This window comes from Orbicella faveolata, unplaced genomic scaffold (genome assembly GCF_042242905.1).
Source record: "Orbicella faveolata isolate gen_17 unplaced genomic scaffold, um_ofav_v1 contig_12, whole genome shotgun sequence".
NCBI classification, from domain to species: Eukaryota; Metazoa; Cnidaria; class Anthozoa; order Scleractinia; family Merulinidae; genus Orbicella; species Orbicella faveolata.
The window spans coordinates 4,063,855-4,083,666 of NW_028301539.1; the positions used below are offsets into that span (position 1 = coordinate 4,063,855).

Here is a 19,812-nt window from a genome sequence, read left to right on the forward strand (position 1 = left end):
CGCTTGCGTGATTTAATTTGCTTGAAGTAATAACAAATTCAAGAGAAGATGAGGTTTCCCGATGCCACTGAGAACCGGGTAATTACGGTCCGATATTCCTAACATGCTGGCCGATTAAAAGAAGGAACAGGTTGCCATTACTTCCCGGGGGGGAGAGGTACTCCCATATATGGGCTATATAGGTATGTGCCGCGGGATAGGGTATGGTTTTTGAGGTTCTTGATCCTTAAATAGGGTATCATTTTCGCCCATGTTGGTATAGTGTCCCGGTGTGACCCTTAGGGTGCCTGAATTGTATCAGCTAAAATAGCACTGCGTAAACACCCAGTTAAGCGGAAAACAAATGATCTGTTAAAGTTAAAGTATCAGCAAAGCGATTTTATAAAGATTATGTTTTTCCGCGGTGGTTAGTCGTTGTTTGGAGCCTTGCATAGGGTGTCATTTTTCGAGTTTGAACCTGAAATAGGGTATCAATTTTCATTTGATTCATCCTTAAATAGGGTCAGGGTTTAAGACCCTTCGCGGCACACACCTATCCGATATTCATGAGAGTACCCATCCGGGCATTACTTATACAGTATGTATAGTTAACTCAGTTTAGGAAAATTTCTGCCGGTGACCTTTCAGTCCAAAATCTGCAGGCATCAACATCTATTTTCTCATAAATTGATCAACACAAAATCAGTCTTATGTGTCATGAGAATTACGCAGTAACTTAAAGGCTCAATTTATCAAGCAGACACAGAGCTCTTCACATGTTGTTAGTGTTGTTGTCTTCTAGTCCTTTTCCTAAAATCAAAGATGTCTGGAAATTATGTCGATGAGAAGAAAGTATTCGCTATTCGCACTCACTACTTAAAGTTTTTTACGATAACTGCAGAAATTCTCGCGCGTTCATTGGCTAATTTTCATTGTCAGTAAGTGGACAGACACATGAATTTATAATTTTATGCGATGCGTCAACGAGCGAGAGCAGACAATTTGACGATTTGTATCGTTAAAAACAAATTGACGTCAGTTTTTCATGCGTCTGTCCTGTTATTAACAATGAATTTCGTCACAACATTGTTAAAGTAGTCTGCGGATCCACTCGGCTATCGCCTTGTGGATCCACAGCTACTTTGACAATGTTATGACGAAATTCATGATCAATAACAGAACAGACACATGAAAAACTGACGTCAATCTGTTAAATGGATATAGCATACGAGTGTTAAAACCGCATGTCTAATTTGACTTTGTCGAGTGCAGTGGCTTAGAGATACGAGTTTAGCAAAACAGCCTTCGACAGAGAAACCTCAACCAACTGCATTTGTTACTGTTTGCGGATCTCTACCACGAATAGACGTCACGAAGATTAACTTTCGGGACGTGGAGTCGACTACCAAGTTAGACGAGTCGACTCACTTTGGGTGTATTGGACAACACTTTTTCATGATCAAAAGGACGTTAAAAACAAGAAAGTTTGCAGTAGTTTATACACCATCAGAAACAACATAATGTCCGGGGATTAACTGATCAGTGTCATCGAACAGACCTTTCCAGTCCTCCGACTAACGACATCCCAATAAGGGGAACAAAACGCTCTGGGTTAGTATTGACGCAATCTTAGCTTCAAGCATCCGTGTTGAAATATTTTGTTCATCCATGCGAAAAATTTGGCTTTGGAATACAATGCGTCAAACAGTCCAAGAGCAGAAGAAAGGATATAACTGGGCCCAGGAGAAATGAAACACGAGATCTGGGGAACCTGTTTCACATAAACTAACAGAACTAACGAGATTTTGAAATTTTATGTTCAAGGCACAGCCCTGAGACATCTTTGCCATTTCTTTACTTCTCTTTTTCTCAATTAAAAATTGTTTTCTTTCCGACCATCAATTTGGAGACCGCTCTAGCCAGCTGGAAGGAAAATAAAGACTGCTCGTTTAATGGCGCTTAAAAACCCATTTAAATGTCAGTTACAAGACAAATCGTGCAAAGCAAAAAGTCGTAATATGAAATTTGTTATTATTATTGTTTAATAATATAACTAAACTGGACTTGAATGTTCTACAAAAGTTTAACATGTGACACTCATTCTTTCTTTCAATATAATTGATGTTGATTTTTCAGTCAGGTTTGAAACGATATATATCAATAATATTACAGACATTGCTATTGCACCTTTTAACAATTTGCTATGGATCTAAGATATGGTTCATATGCCGGTCGCATCACATTCGAAACATACCGAGGAAAATATGAAATATTTAACTACTTTACTCTTTTGTTTTGTTAGAGACACTTCATCGAATGTTAACATACTATCTGGAGGAACTGAAACATAACAAAGGACAAATGGTGAACAAGTTGTGGTCATTCTTTTTATATAAACAGGTTACCTTAGCAACAGCCTACATGAAACACTCTTACTTTAAGTTTTAACTGTTTATAACATTAAGGGTGTTTCTAAGGGGTTATGCTATTGCTATGGTAACCTTATATGCCATCACGATTACCTTTACTGGTTCAACATTCGGTAAGCTAAGGGTTTGAGTGATACCAATATTGCAGCATCACTTAGAAAAGAGTTTTAGAAATGATCCGTCAAAGTATAGCTGATAAAAGAGTGCTGGAAACCATTGCCAGCTACCTTAAGGGGGAGTAAAACGTAAGATGTGTTAAGAAATATAGTTAGTAGGAAAAAACTCAAGATGGTTTCTATCTTTTCTAACTAAAAAATCCAATATTCAATCAGTTCATCAAATCACCATTTTTCCTCTTTCTCATCTTTTCTAACAAATCTCAAAGGAGGATTTTTTTTACTTTTTTACACTAAAGCCGACATTATGTTTCTACTCTGTCATAACGACTGCAGCAATAAAATTTACAAACTTGAATAGTTTTCATATTTATCCGGGTCCTTAAGGCAAAAGTTAAACTCAGTCAAACGTTATCCCGCCTGCCGGGAAACAAATGGATTCGGACACGATCTTCAAGCCTATAGTATCCGCACCCAATGGGGCTTACTGAATGTATTTCAAGAGTCTTAATAATTTGTCAAGCCATTTAAACAAAATGTAGACAAGAACTTTACCAGACATCATCTGTAACCTTAACCTAGCAAGATCCAGTGTATTCAAAGTATTGTGCAACGTACATTACGAGTATGATGAACATGCTTCTTTCGGGACGTACTCTCCATCATCTGTTGAAGCTGAGTTAACTTATGCTGAACAGCTAATACATCAAGATGGTCAGGGTCGAGCTTTTTCGGACGAATGGTAAGTGCACGTTCATAACACTCTTTGGCCTGCTCCAGGTCACCCAGGTCACGGTGAACATTACCAAGGTTATTGTGACACGTTGCCACATAAAGATGGTCAGGGTCGAGCTTTTTCAGACGAATGGTAAGTGCACGTTCATAACACTCTTTGGCCTGCTCCAGGTCACCCAGGTCACGGTGAACAGTACCAAGGTTATTGTGACACGTTGCCACATCAAGATGGTCAGGGTCGACCTTTTTCAGATAAATGATAAGTGCACGTTCATAACACTCTTTGGCCTGCTCCAGGTCACCCAGGTCGCGGTGAACATTACCAAGGTTATTGTGACACATTGCCACATGAAGATGGTCAGGGTCGAGCTTTTTCAGACGAATGGTAAGTGCACGTTCATAACACTCTTTGGCCTGCTCCAGGTCACCCAGGTCGCGGTGAACATTACCAAGGTTATTGTGACACATTGCCACATGAAGATGGTCAGGGTCGAGCTTTTTCAGACGAATGGTAAGTGCACGTTCATAACACTCTTTGGCCTGCTCCAGGTCACCCAGGTCGCGGTGAACAGTACCAAGGTTATTGTGACACATTGCCACATGAAGATGGTCAGGGTCGAGCTTTTTGAGACGAATGGTAAGTGCACGTTCATAACACTCTTTGGCCTGCTCCAGGTCACCCAGGTCTTGGTGAACATTACCAAGGTTATATTGACACATTGCCACATGAAGATGGTCAGGGTCGAGCTTTTTCAGATAAATGATAAGTGCACGTTCATAACACTCTTTGGCCTGCTCCAGGTCACCCAGGTCGCGGTGAACATTACCAAGGTTATTGTGACACCTTGCCACATGAAGATGGTCAGGGTCGAGCTTTTTCAGATAAATGATAAGTGCACGTTCATAACACTCTTTGGCCTGCTCCAGGTCACCCAGGTCTTGGTGAACATTACCAAGGTTATTGTGACACGTTGCCACATCAAGGTGGTCGGGGTCCAGCTTTTTCAGATGAATGGTAAGTGTACGTTCATAACACTCTTTGGCCTGCTCCAGGTCACCCAGGTAGTGGTGAACAGTACCAAGGTTATTGTGACACATTGCCACATGAAGATGGTCAGGGTCGAGCTTTTTCAGATGAATGGTAAGTGCACGTTCATAACACTCTTTGGCCTGCTCCAGGTCACCCAGGTCTTGGTGAACATTACCAAGGTTATTGTGACACCTTGCCACATGAAGATGGTCAGGGTCGAGCTTTTTCAGATAAATGATAAGAGCACGTTCATAACACTCTTTGGCCTGCTCCAGGTCACCCAGGTCTTGGTGAACATTACCAAGGTTATTGTGACACGTTGCCACATGAAGATGGTCAGGGTCGAGCTTTTTCAGATAAATGGTAAGTGCACGTTGATAACAGTCTTTGGCCTGCTCCAGGTCACCCAGGTCACGGTGAACATTACCAAGGTTATTGCGACACATTGCCACATCAAGATGGTCAGGGTCGAGCGTTTTCAGATAAATGCTAAGGGCATGTTCATGATACTCTTTGGCTTGCTCCAGGTCACTTAGGCAATGGTGTACATCACCCAGGAAAATGCAACATTCTGCTTCATCTTTGTCGATATACACTTCACTACGCTGAACGAATTGTAATGCTTGGTTGAAGTACTTTATTGCAACGTCGAAAAAACAGTGCATTTGACAAATTTGGCCAAGTTTTCTAAAGGAAGATGGATAATGCTGAACATTTATTATGCTGCGTTGGGTTTCTTGAGAAGTGTCTCGTTTATGAAACAATTTTTCAGTATTTATAAACAAGGTTTTTAAATGAGGTATGACGGGCTTGCTGTCAACAAGAGAATCAGTGTCCTCCCAATTCACTGATAGGTTGCTTTCCACGAACTGAACGAATGATCTAACGGTTGCGTCTACAGTTTGAAGTTGTTGGATCTCCGGAAAATCGCTAGTCAAAGAGTTAATGACATCATAAACAACCTGATGCACCCGAATAAGGGTACCACTTTCGTCTTCACCATTTAATATGAGTGAACATCTTTGGATTCTCATAGCAATCATCTCTTTATCTTTAATTTCTTCATCTACGTTGAGAATATAATTGATCACGATGTCTTGACTTACAGGTTGTGGCGCACACACAGAGAGGAGACTGAACGTGTGATGTATGATTTTGTCGGAGGTCATTGCCTTTTCAACAGCCAGTGTTGTTGCTGTGGTCATGGATTCTTGGTAGCTTGGATTAGTTTCAGCATGGATGGTTTCAGTGGTAGCTCGTTGCCCCTTTTTAAGCTTCTCTAGGTAGTCGTTCCAGCCAAAATGTGACGTTGTCTTGTTCTGCCGCACCTGTCTGACATAGGTGGCGGCGCTTGCCAAGGCAAGAGGCTGGTAGTCCAGTGCCTGCGCAACTTCTTTTCCCATCTCGCTGTCATCCATACATGAAAGCTTTGCCAATAAACAACTGGCATCGCGAGGCTTCATACCTTTACTAACTGAGATGTGTTTAATGAAAGAACTTGGCAGAGGGATGGACGCAGTGTCCTGTGTTGTGATTAACAACTGACCGTTTGCCCACTGCTCATTTCCAGACTCCGGTAAATGAACATGCACACGTGATATGCTAGTAACGTTGTCCACCACCAGTAGCCACGACGTATAAAGCTCGATTTTTGTGCTGATTAAAGTCTTCAGATTAGTGATCTTCTCTCCCGTCGTCAAATCTTTGCAGTTACGGGTGTTTGTAACCACAAATTCTGGACATTTACATCGCCTGGCAAAAGACACGTACGATTCCAGAAGTGTATCTTGGCTTTCAGCATTCATTGTCATTACAAATGAAGTAGCACACGGAATTTCTGTACCCTCTTTGAAGAACTGCTCAGCTACAAGGCCAGCCAGTTGAGATTTTCCACTTCCAGGATTCCCTGAGATGTACAGCAAACTTAATTTGTTTTCGTTAGTGCTTTTGAGTTGTTTGAGCTGTTGAGTTATTTCAGCCACCTCAAAATCGCGACTTGCGACGTCGTGTGAAGGTTTGGGAGGGAGAATACAAAAGAAGGAAATTTCGTTGTGTAACTGATCCTCAAGGACCTGTCGTTCTTCTTCTTTTTCTTGTAGTTCCTTTCCTTTTTCTTGTAGTTCCTTTCTTTTTGCTTGAAGGTTCTTTTCCTTTTCTTGAAGTTCCTTTCCTTTTGCGTGAAGTGCCTTTCCTTTTTCTTGAAGCTTCTTCTCCTTTTCTTGAAGTTCCTGTCTCAGGTCATCAACCTTTTCCAAGACCCGTCTTAACTCCTCTGTTGGAAACCTTTTCTGATTTTGGATGTCTTGAATTTGCCAGGTAGAGAGACCGAGCCCTTGAAATGCAGCATGAACTTTACCAATGGCGATTTGAAACTCTGGATACACGAGGTGACCTTTTGGCATGTGCGCAAAGTCTTCATTTCGAAATTTTCTGAGATCATCTATATGTGATTTGACGACACGATTGAGACCGGGACCGATAGAATCGGAGTAAAGAATGCCGTAAAAAAGCATGGTACAATCCCATTCTTCTCTGTCTCCGTTAATCATGGTAGCTAGGAGTTTGGCGTTTCTTCTCTGGTTTCCGGGAGACTCCCCGTTTTTGAAGTCCAATCCATTCCCAGGCTCATCTTTCCATTCTCCCAACGTTGTCTTGTAGCGATTGTCCCATTCTTGCTTGAAAATTGATCGGAGACCCTCAGTTATTACATCAGTGACAACGTAACAGATCCTGTAGTAGTTCAATTGCTCTTCTGTAAATTCTATTGCAACAGCGGCCATTTTCTGCTTGCGTCACCTTTTGTTTGACTTCAGCCCTTTGTAAGAAATAAAACTTTGTAATTAGCCAATTAGAGTCCTGTTGAGCTCGGTTGGTAGCTGAAGGTTTCGTTTGCTTTTTTGACTTTCCTGATTTTACTTTTCCTCTTTAAATTGAAATACATTACAGCAATTAGGATAAAAAGGTAATTTCGATGTACACTGTTTTTTTTTTTTTTGATAAGAATATAGTTCTTCTGGCTGCGAGGCTGAATATCCCTATTTTGCTGCCCATTTCAGGCTGAAAATATTCTTGTGGATATGCTTAGATTATAGGGTATGGCATTTCTGTTTTTGAATATTTTTCGAATTTGGTGTCTTGATGGTGTTAAAGTAATTTTGAAGCCAGCCTGCAGATATTAAAGCCTGATGTCACGTACATAACGTCTTGCAGAAATGTGTTAATGCTGTTTTTGTTGCTTTTTGGCTAGTTTTGCCGCTTAGAGAAAGGAAGAATTTTATTTTTATTTACAATTTTTTAAACACACAAAATTTTCTTTTCAAAGTCTCAGCCTCGGGTTTATTCTTCAAATATTCTTAAACTTTCGCAAATTTCAGCCTCGATATTCTTAGAAAACATTTCCTTTTAAGGTGGCTCAAAACAGTAATATTTCCGTGAGAAGCCTGGGCGCTAACGCGCAGTTCAGCGATCACCCGAGGGGTCGCTAGATTTAAAGTTTGCAAAACTCACAACAAACAAGGCGGCGCGAAGTCTATTCCGTAAAACTTTGTTTCCGATAAGGTTAGTGAGCTGTTTGTGATATCGCTTATTTACCTACGAAAACATCCATCCTTCAGGCGTTTCCAGAGGTAAAAACATTCTTTCAAACCGCTGTGCTGGAACGTAAACGAATCTTGTGATGTTGATGTTGCGATCGATCGCGCCGGCTATCAATCTAAAAACCAGCAGGAAAAGACTACTCTTCAGGTTTTCTTCGTTCTTTTACCGTGCCAGTCTCACCTTCGGGTATTTATGGTACTCTTTTTCAACCGCTTATGCTGCTAACGAGAACAGCGAAAAAGAAAACACTATTCGCGGGTATTCGCAATTATTCGCGTGGAATTGCGGGCTTTACTGAGCAGCGGACCGTCTTTACGCGTGCCCAAAGTGCGATCTTGTAAAGTTGAGATTTTAATTTACGCGTAGAACGAGCGTGAAAAATTTCATATCCACGAAGCTAATATCTCAAAAACTGATCCGGTGACCCTACTTTTTTAATGCATAAAAATATTCAACGGCAAAAGCGGAATGCATGTGCGAAATTGTAAAAAAAAACTGTGGAATGGAATTTCTTTAACTTGGAAATTTCAATTTTTCTTAATTTAAGAAAAATCTACACCGCAGAATCTTTTATAATTTTGCATGTCTCCTCCTCTGTGTGTGATAAAAAGATTTTTATAAAAATATTCAACAGCAAAAGCGGAATGCATGTGCGAAATTGTAAAAAAAAAACTGTGGAATGGAATTTCTCCAACTTGGGAATTTCCATTTTTCTTAATTCGAGAAAAATCCACTCCGCAGAATTTTTTTTTATAATTTTGCATGTTTCCTCTTGTGTGTGTAATAAAAAGATTCTTATAAAAAAATATGGGGTCACCGGCTTAGTTTTTAAGATAGATGCATATTGATGATAAAAAGTGGGTCAAGTTCGTTGCTATGCAACAGGACTGTGCAATCTTAATTTATGACGTAAACACAATGAAAGGCACAGTGGAGAGTTACCTTAAAACAATAACACAGCAATTCAAAACAGTACAGCTCCAAGCCTGAAAAATCGCACCTAGTTCGATAAGTCTAAAAGAAAAAAAAAAAGAAAAGACAACTGTTTTGAGCCACCTTAGAAAAGAAAGAGTGAATCAAACTGCTGACATGGCGCCAAGACTTCTCTCAGAAACAGAGCCGTTCTGTCCGTTACAGACGTTTGAGTGACAAAGTCAAGTTTACGTTATGTTTATATGCAGCTTCACGCGAATGATCAGCCCCAGTCTGAAGTGTCAGCCGTCTTTTCGTGCTTAAGGACGTTAGCGCTAATTGTTTCTGCGCATTCTTACTGCGGACGCAAATTCACATGCCACGACATGCATCGAGTGCGCGCTAAGTAAGAAAATGAACAATGATACAGCAGATGGTCGTTGCTATATAGCTTCGCCTGGATGTAACGATCTTGGACGTTCGGTGACCCTATTTTTCTTTTAATGGATCATTTTTTCTACTGATTTTCTATGTTTAGCGAAAAAAAAAAAAAAAAAATGAAGAAAATCTGAATTTTTTGCAAAATGCACCATCGAATTCCGTTCTTTTTAGCTCTTAGTTTGTCTGTGCGGCGATTTTAAAGGCCTCTTTTTTAATGCAATTTTATTTACAGGACAAACACTTACACTACTTACGGTACTAATATTATACTTACATGCACATATACTTACGTAAATGCCTCTTGAAGGGTTAAGTTTTGTGAAAACGTTGGCAAAATTTAGAATTATTTACGCAACAGATCCACTTCTACAAAATATGGCTAAGATCGTTGGCCTCCTTTGACCCATCTTCGATATTTTTAACAATAAACCCCTGTAGACCATGCTGAATTACGTGCACCAATTTTAAAAAATAAGGGTAGCTTTCCACACGCTTGATCTCTGAAACGAAGTTGGTAACCCCTAATTTCTTTTGCATTTCTAACACAAGTAAATGATTATCTCAGTAACTATCCACTGGAAACCTTTCGCGCGAACGTCCTTAACCCCTGAGGGGCCCAAGAAGAGAAAGCTGGGCCCCTCGGGAGTTAAGCGCGAGAAGACAGCTAGTCTGTGAACAGGTTCTCTTGTCGAGGATGCGGCGAAGAGAAAGCCGTAAGAAAGAGGATGGAACCACATCGCCCCTCGGCCACTTTACTCTCAGGCAGTTACTTCTCGGCCCTTCCAGCTGCCCGAACCCGTTCACAGGCGAGAAGACGGCTGTATGACACTTGAGACTGCTAGCAGTCGAAGGGGCCAAGGCCATATTATAAGCGGTGGCTTTAAAGAATTACTTCATATGAATTGTACTCATAGCATTTCATCCATAACGTGGCGGAGCGGTTTTTTCATTTATTAAACCTGATGTAAATTATGGACATATAGCATTGCAATATGGAAGAGAAATACATTTAGGTAATATGAGTTTGAGCTCGACATGTATTGGTATATTATTTCTTCTTGAGCTATATGCATGCATGCCGTGAGAATATTAGATTTAGTCAACAAAGAGAAATTGCACCAATTACTAAACCAGTCGGAAAAGGCGTTGCGAGTTTTTGCTTCGTGTTCGTCTCCATGTGAGCAGAGTCACGTGGATACGAGGATATGGAGTGAGAGCCATCAGAAGAGCCATTGTTTGTCACAAAAGCTCCCATCGTCTCCAGATTTTACCCCAAGTAAATATTTGATAGTTGGCAAATATATTTCTTCCCGTCAAAAACACTGGAAAACGATGAAGCCAAAACTCCCTGAAATCGCTTTACTCATGAGTAACACGACCTAAACCTCTACAGCAACATAGAAAGAAAAGGTACAGAAACGAAGCCAGGGAAAGCATTTTTAGTGTATTTCTTTTCCGTAATAAAAAAATTGCAGCTGAAATTTGAAATTCGAACCAATTGAGCCATTTTTGTGTCACTTTAGTGACACAACAGTAGCTAACAGTAATAATGTTTCTCGATACAAATTCTAATTACGCGAACCACGTTCTGTTTTCCTTTTGTTGAAGAAAATACAACTTACATCGTTTATTTAAGCCATAGACCACAAGTTTTTATGGTTTATAGGCTGATAAACCACGCGGGATGTTGGAAGAACACGTGAAGAATTTGTAAATCTCGAGCCGCCGGCGAGTGATTTACGAAGTCTTCGAGTGTTCCTCCAACATCCCAAGTGGTTTATCATCCTATAAACCATAAAAACTTGTGGTCTATTGCTTTTAAATAATAATTCAGAAGACAAGCGAAATTTCCATGAGTTTACTGGCATAATAAACCATAGCTGATTGACCAATCAGAGCGCGCGCATTCATTTAATTATTATATAAAATGCAAAATTGAATGGTAGCATTTCCTTTTGGATTTATTTCCACGCGGATAGCCTTTCAAAGTTGATGCATTAGTACGTCGATCAAATTATCCCGCGTTAACGCCTTTAGGCTCGTTGTTAGATCATAAAACGGCACACCTTATATTCCTTAGATATCAAGACTAATTAAGCGTATAAACAAGCAATGACATGACATGATGTACCGCGCTAAAGAGGCGTTAAGAAATAATGCAAAACGCAACAGTAAGAGAACACATAAGGGAAGTGTGACACCGTTAAACATTCATTAAGTTATCCTAGTTCGAAACGTTACCAGAAAGTACCGCTCATATATCATCACCAAAGCTAATAACTTAGATAAGTTAGTACTCCAGGCGTTGTCAATCGACAAAAATCGATATCGGAAATCAATCGATTCAATGGATATCAATGGAAGTCAATGGATATCAATTGATATCTACAATCGATAGCAATCGAACTCACAGAAAACAAAAATTATCGATCTTTATCGATTGACGAAAATCGTTAACAATCGATAACTCCTGTCTTACCGTTTAACCATACATCAATTTTTCCGGACTATTCAAAGATGCCTTTGTTGTTGTGTAAAATAATACCTGGAACAACAAAATTTCATTGACTCCGAACTAAGGATTCAAAGTCCAGGTGGAGTGATCTCTCCTCCAGGTCTTCCGGGGTTCTAAAGCAGACTCTTGGCATGTCCCATTCATCTTAGTCTCCTGCGCAGCTGTTTTTTGGGAGCGTTGCGTTACATTTCAATACCGGATGTACAGGAACCTAAGTTCATCCCCGTACAGTCGACCGCATCAAGAATATCTTTACTGGAAATTTTCCCTAAATGTTTCTGTTCTTGTTATTGTGTTGATGACTATAAAAGATATGCAGGTTATGAATGTAAAATAACCCAATAAAACCATTACAGACAAATGTTGTGAGTCATTTTATCAGTGTAACTTGTAAAAGGACAAAAATAATTTCCGATAACAATGGATAACAGTCTATAAAAATCGATGAATCAATCGTTTTAGATTACTATTGGCAATCGATAACAATGGAACTCACAATATTTTTCTTCATCGATTTTCATCGATTGCTATCGGCAATCGATATCAATTGATCTTTGATTAGTATCCATTGTTATCGATTGACATCTATTATCGGTTTATCGATTCAATACACCTGGAGTACTGGACGTGTGACCAAGTAATAAAATGCTTGTGCTGCGGGTTCTCGTTTTCCTTCCAAATTTAAGCGTAAAACCAGGAAGTACAAGTTAATTATCAACTTCTTCTTAGAAAACGAAAACTGCTGTTTGAACCAATAAAGATTCCATATAAAAAACGTTACATTTCCCACGCTAACCGCGTTACGTTATGCGTTATTATTATCACACTCATAACGCAATTTGCGTCACTCACTCAGGTTTCAAAAGGTCGAGTGCATGTGGTTATTCTGGCCTTGTCAAAACGCTTAATTAGGGACAACCCCGCTCGCGTGGCTTTGTCTCTTGGCAATCGCATCAGGTTTTTCCTTGGTCATATCAAGTTTAGCGTCGTCTGGCGTCGTCTCAAAGGTCATTTGCGGTCTGTCCTCGTTCTGTTTTGCAGTAGACGCTGCGCAACTGTTGGACTACGCTAACAACATTTAAGGTCCGGTAATACGGGCAACATTTTTCTTCAACTTGTCTTGCAACATTATTGCATTGCAAGTTGAAACACATTGTTGCGCGTATTACCACGTTTGTGACCAACTTGTCTCGCAGCAAAATACAGTGTTGCAAGTTGAGGCAATATGTTGCGCAAAGTAGACTCGAGTTATACTTTCTGCAACAAATTTTAGTTTTGCTGCTCGTAGTACCACTGAAGCTACAACTTGTCTCGCAACAAATTTGAATTCAACGCTTGTGATTGGCTGTCGCGAAGGGCGGCAAATAAAAAAAAAAACATGGCGGACGGTGAAGGCGAGCCTGAATTCGAAGTAGACCAGTAACTCTCGGAAAGTCAAAAATTTGCCCTGTACAAAGACCTCGAGAGCTATCATAGTCATTGGGACACTTCGTTTGTCCCTTCAAAACAAGCAGGAAGAAAGGCAAAACGCTTGGAAGAACTGTCGCAAAAATACAACTTTTCGCCTAGCTACCTGAAGCGACACTGAGTTTCATACTGAGAGAACTTCGCTGGCACGGAAAATTAAGACGGCCAAAAGTCGAAGTGCAACTTCGTCGAAATGCTAAATTATGTTGAAAAAGGTGTCATCTTTATTTACACACGATTAAGCGATTATACCTGTGGAATTCTGCAGACTTGCAACACTGTATTTTGCTGCGAGACAAGTTGGTCACAAACGTGGTAATACGCGCAACAATGTGTTTCAACTTGCAATGCAACAATGTTGCGAGACAAGTTGAAGGAAAATGTTGCCCGTATTACCGGACCTTTAGTCCCTAGCGTTTCAAGAATCGACCAAGAGGAACATGAGAACACAGCTGACCTCTAATCTTCTATTTTGTGATTACTACGCTTTTGATCCGTTCCCTGTTTCTAAGCATTCGAAATCGTTATGTCGTCAATGCTCAGTTAACCATGTCAACATTCTCAAGCATATCAACAAGTCACTTGGAGCTGATTTCTCTTTCAACGATCATTTCTCACGCAGCGGGAGCTTCGTCGTATCATGGTTGACTTCTGTTCGTGTCACTCATCCAGTGACCGTTGATATTCTTTAGAATGTTTTTCACCATTTTGATTGGTCTAATCAGTCGCACATTTGCGTACATGCCCTTTTTCTAGTTGCCTTTTTTTCTTTTCTTTTGATTTCTAATTTAGTACCTTATACCTTAGCTGACTGTCAGTCCAACAACGCTTATCTCCAAGATGTCTCTTTCACTGCGTCAGGTGCGGTCCTTAGGGTATTTAGGACCAAAACTATTCAATTTAAACAGCGCGTGCTAGAAATTTCTTTACCTTTCATTTCTGATTCCGTCTTGTGTCCTGTCACCGCACTCAAGAATTATTTTTGCACCGTGCCTCAGCTTGCTAGCTCGCCCCTGTTTGTTGTTAATCACGGTGGGTCGCCGGAACCTATTCTCGTGCACATTTAAATCGGTTTTTCAAATCATGCATTTCCTCGATAGGACTCAAGCTAGATAATTTTTCATCTCGCAGTTTTCGTCAGGGTTCTACCTGCAGGGGGACTGGCGCAGCGATACGTATTTAGTTTACTTTAAATTATCGACCAAGAAGAGACATGACATTTTGTATGCCATTTCCGCTCGTCTTTCCCATTCTGTCATTTTTTTTCCTACTCTTTTTACCATTTCCTTTCTCCTTTTTTTTCTTTTTCCCTCTAATGGGATTGGGTTCCTATTCATTGCCTTGGTTTTCGTATTAAATTGTATTTTTGCCCCATACTCGTTCGTCTCTCTTGTGTCTACTAATATGGTTGTTTTGGTCCTGTCAAAACGCTAAATTAGGGACACCCTCCTCGCGTGGCTTTGTCTCTTGGCACTCGCATCAGGTTTCTCCTTGGTCATATCAAGTTTAGCGTCGTCTGAAAGGTCATACGCGTTCTATCCTCACAACTTTTATCTTCCCTACCCTCGCTGGTTTCCATTCATTTCCTTGGTTTTTTTGTGTCTACCAATTCATAATGAATTTCTATTGTTCAGACGTTCTGTTCCTTGAAACTCAGAGAAATAATCTAATACAAGTTAACCCTTCTCCGTTTCTCTGTTGCATTAGCCCTTTCTTAGGGGCCGTTTACATGGAGGAGGGTGCCTCGGGAGGGATAGGAGCACCCTATGTAGTAGGGTTTCCCTTCTCTTTTGTTTTATGCGGCTCGTTCTACATGCGAGATAGGGTGCCCCTAGCGGGTAGGGTTACCCTACCTTGAAGGTAGGGTGCCCCTAGGGGCTAGGGTTGACTTTTGTTGACATAAGCCCATGTAGTACGAAACGGTAGGGCTGGCTCGGGGGGCTAGGGCTATGTCTTGTTATGATAAGGCCACCAAGTAAAAGGCGCCAAATTTCAGTAAGAATTCAACATGGCTACGAACAACATTTCTAAAAGTGAATTATTTCGCCGCTATCAGCTGCAGAAAAGCTTAGAATACGAGGAGGAAGATCAAAACGAGGAGCAGTTAGAATTCAACGACCAACTGGAAAGCGGCAAAGACGAAGATGGAGAGCAAGCGTTCGCCTGTGAAGAAGAAGAAGCCGCGAAGACTAGCACGTGTTCAAATGAAGCTTCGACCAAGAAACGTAAAAAAAAAATGCAAAAGCCGGCAGTAAGCAAGAACGTTAAGAAGTTTGCATGGACGGACGATAAAGTGGAAGTTCTTCTGAAGTACATAAACGATTATAAGACAAATTGTGACTTCAAAGGAATTGATTTTGAAGCAGATCTTGCTTCTTTGTATGCTGCGGTGCGAAAATGCATTGCTCGTCATTACCCTTTAGATTTTGGTCCGGAGGAAGTCACTCTCCCAGAAAAAGAGCTCAAGAATATGAACAAGGAAGAGTACAACAAATACATTTCGGAAAGTGAGGCAGAAAAGGCGCTAATAAAGAGTGGGTGTTCCAGAATCAAGGAAAAGACCAAGGCTTTATAATTAAGGCAAGATTATCGCAATGCCGTTAACAAAAGCTCACGAAGCGGGAGTGGGCGCATTGTGAAAGAGCATTACGATTTTTTGACAGACATTTGGGGAGGATCACCAGCCACGACTGCGTTATCGTTTGAAATCGGAGCGTTTCGAAGTCGGGCCACGGCAATATCATACTGGTTAGCGATTTGAAAGCCAACCATTTGAAGACGACGTTTTTCAAGAATTAAATATGTTAAATTCAATCCACACAACTGAAAAGCAGCGGCCAAAGATGAGAGAGTGACAAGAATTGCGTTTGCCGCCGACGTTTGTCTGCGATCCGCCATTTTGTCTGTTTACTAAACTTAGCGACCACCCCTTCAAATTAGCTCTTGGCCCTAGTGGGGAGGGTGCCCCTAGCTTGCATGTAGAACCGCGGTATCTTCAACCCTACTAGGTAGGGTGCCCCTATCCCCCCGAGGTACCCTCTTTCCATGTAAACGGGCCCTTACTGCCCAGACGTATTTTAAATTTAACCTACTCACTCGGCGAGGAAAACATTGGTCAAATCGTGCAGAGGATCTACAAAATGCCTAACATATAACAGGAAGCGAAGGAGCGAAAGAGGGATCAAGTGGATCCCCCATCCATGCTTAAAACTTTAAATATTCTTTTCTAAGTACTTGGGTAACCCTTCTTGCTTGGGTACCCCCCGGGGGGGTACTTTGGGAATTTCTGGGTGGGGGTGTGCCGCTGGGACCCTGGAACCCTTGGCCTATACCAGAGCTAGTTCAGCTGAATTTTGCTACCCTATACTAGAGTAAACTCCCCAAATCCCCCCATCTATCAACACTGTTGAGGCTGATTTGCGTAAATTTAAACTTGCCGATTTGATTTTTTTATATTTTTGAGTCACAATTCCTGGTTTCCTTAGTCTAGATAACATCTTCAACCAACTAGTCAGTTTTGTGAAAAATTATACCCTATTCTAGACCAAAACGCTCTGATTTATATACCCTATCCTAGAGTAAACTGCTTGAAAACCATACCCTTCACAGCGGCACATACCTATATATCCCATATACGGCAGTGCCCCCCCCCCGGGGGGTACCCCTAGCAATAGGGTTACGAAACAGGGCCTGATATGTAACTGATGAGATTCGACAGGGCAGAAATTCGACGTTTGAATCGGTGTCGTCTTTCAGTAGAACGTGCGGCAGATATGCGGCAGCCGATTCAGACGAAATCCGTTTCACTGAATTCAGTCGACACGGCAGAAATGGGACGGTATGAACCGAGTTTGAGAAATTAGAATTTCAGGGTTTCCTCGGCGGTGTTAATCGTTTGTAAACATAAGAAAGATAATAAGATGTTGTGTATCATGACCTCTATCAGCTATCATAGAACAAAGCGAGTTTAGTGTGAAGGTACGCATAACAGTAGTTGAACTGAAGTCAAAATTTCGAATTTTAAAACACTCAATGTTTGGTTTACGTTTCTCTCCTTTGTACCCTGCGAGACAGAGATTCTCTCCTATTTCTGCTAGGGGAGAAACTCTACCCGTAACCGCTTGATATAATGCATCTCACAGAGCGATGTCTGTCTCTAATGCGAAAGGCAACTGGAGTGAAAAGGCTTCCTCTACTGCATGACAAATTTAAAACTTCCCGGAAGTTCCTTACTTCTTCACATTCTCATTTACTACATTCTGGCCCCAAAGGTTTTAGAAATGTTGTGTCTATCGACTCCGCAGATAACTCGTCTAACTCAAAAGGAATCCGGCGAACATTAAAGCGGCAAGAGAACGCTCACTGCGATTCTAGTATGACTACTTCGTTAATCGATTTTCCTTGCGTTCAAAACGAACAACAACAACAAAAAACAGGATCAAAAACCCTCCGAGAACACTGGATTTGATTTCCGAGTCACATGCCTTCATCCAGTCTTGTCTCCCTCTTTTTCCGCCATAAGTGAACGACACTTTGGATTCAAATAGTCATGATAACCGTGTGCGTATAGGCGCACTATTTACTGACCATCTACCAAAGAAATAAATTATTCGTGCACACGTCTAGGTCAGAAAGAGTTTGACTGTGAGCTGCATACAAATTCCGTTTAGTTTATCTGACGTTCATGCAACAGAGAACAGTAATGTACGCCATACTCACTGTTTGGAAAGATTCAGGAGCAATTCAGCAAAGCAACAACGCCACAGAGATCCGTCTGCAATCAACAAGGAAATCAGCAAGTCGAAAGTGAAAGCTTAACCACCCCACACAGCTCGTGTTAATCACATGACGATGAGTGTATTTTTAAATCATTATTGATTAAACCCCAGATGCTTGCGTGACTTAGTTTGCGCGATGTCATAAAGTGAAAACATACGTCACCGGAATCACTTGCACGCCTTCAAGCGATCAAAACTCAAACCGTAAAAACTCTTATTCTTCGGCCATTTCAGCTTGAGTAAAAATAGAAAACAGAGATCTGATGGAAAAAGATGGAAAAAGAAGCCGCACATTTAACTAGAGAATGTTGGTATGTAAACAAACAACTAGAAAGAATGTTCAGCTAATTAAAAGGCTTAGTGAATAACAGTTTATTTATTTTACAAGATTGTAAATGATTATGCTGTTCTGGTCCCCTTTAGTCTCAGGTCATTTAAAGTAAGTTAAAAATAACAAACAAACCTTGGCATAGACGCAGAGCCTGAATTACGAAATTGTGCAAACCAAACCGAATTTCCCATTGGGCAAACGAGAAGATTTTTATGAACGCAAATCGAATTAAAATTGCTTACAGGCCAGAGTTTAAGCTTGTTCTTTTGTTTACGTTTTGAATTCATGCTGAGTTTACGTCAAAACATGAAATTTTGAAGGCCTACTATTTTTGCGAGTCTACGGAAACTGGCGCCGTCACGCAACCTTTTGAACAACAAATCGGCCATTGTAGTTTACACAGGGGAACTCTTCACTGGCGTGGACTTTGACACTATATCTGTCTGTGTGCAACTTCGGCTGTACATGAAAAATGTTGATTTTAGCAATAGACAGAGGTTGAAAGTCAGCTAGTTAAGTCATTTAAGGTATATATATGAAAGTGACGGTGTCGAACGCACTCATGATCTTTGATTACTACTAGTTTTAAATCATTATTGATGTGCGTTGACCAGTTAACCAAGCTATGAAAAGCTTGCTGGTGCGTGATTTATCCTACTTGGTTTTAAATTTCCAACACATTTCGCAGGTTTCGCGTGGCGTTTGATACCTAACTGGAGAGGGTTGCGTGACTTACAAGTCACTAGGCCTCACGCGATACACAGCTTAAGGTCATTCCTCACATTTGCATTGCGCATCCTTACTGCGCATAATTTATGGCGTCATTAGCACGTGCTTGTGCACGCGCATATTGAAAACATGACGGATTTGCCTTGATATTGAGCTCTGTCAGTTGAAAAATGGCTCTAGCTCACCAACGAGCATGGGCACCCCAATTTTTTTTCCAGTCGTTGTAATCAACTAATCATAAGCTTTGCGTGAGAAAAGACTGATCTAATTTCTATTGCTGAAAATTGAATAAATAAGAAAAATAGCAGATACACTGTGGTCTTTTCTATTTTACAGTCGGTAACCACGTCAAGAAATTTGGTTCAAATTTTTAATCAGGGATTTAGCTTTCTGTCTGAATCAAACTTAAACGTTTATTTGTGTCTGACACAATGTATTGACCGTAGTTTAATGCGTGTTCTTATGAGTCCGGGCGAAAATCGAGCGCAAAATCGGAAATAAGAGCGTTTTTATTATCATTATTTCTTAGACTACACCCTAATACGTATTTTGACAGCTACAATAGCGGCTTTTCATCATGGACACCTTAAGGACGGTGCCTACTAAATACAAAGGTTTTTGCGCCAGGTAAGGACCACGCGGATAAGTAGATGTTTGCAAGGGCTATTGGAATCCACAAAGAAAAATGGGGGTAGCCACGCATTTTTTCGAGATAATTAGCCTTGAATCTAAAAATAAAATGCTGATATCAGC

General features: G+C 40.7%; 1 protein-coding gene and 1 pseudogene across 1 annotated transcript; one reads left to right on the forward strand and one right to left on the reverse strand.

The window, feature by feature from the left end:
* Positions 1-1,998: 1,998 nt before the first annotated feature.
* Positions 1,999-18,352, reverse strand: LOC149116182 (uncharacterized). Its single transcript, XM_089282113.1, has 2 exons — positions 17,941-18,352; positions 1,999-7,104 (listed from the first exon to the last, which is right to left on the reverse strand). The coding sequence occupies exon 2, from the start codon at positions 7,067-7,069 to the stop codon at positions 3,122-3,124; it is 3,948 nt and encodes a 1,315-aa protein (XP_089138239.1). The 5' UTR covers positions 7,070-7,104; positions 17,941-18,352; the 3' UTR covers positions 1,999-3,121.
* LOC149116183 (uncharacterized) lies at positions 15,230-16,063 on the forward strand (annotated as a pseudogene).
* Positions 18,353-19,812: the final 1,460 nt, after the last annotated feature.

Bases quoted from the DNA above. Each gene is read 5' to 3' on its own strand.
- LOC149116182 (XM_089282113.1), bottom strand. From the start codon at position 7,069: ATGGCCGCTGTTGCAATAGAATTTACAGAAGAGCAATTGAACTACTAC.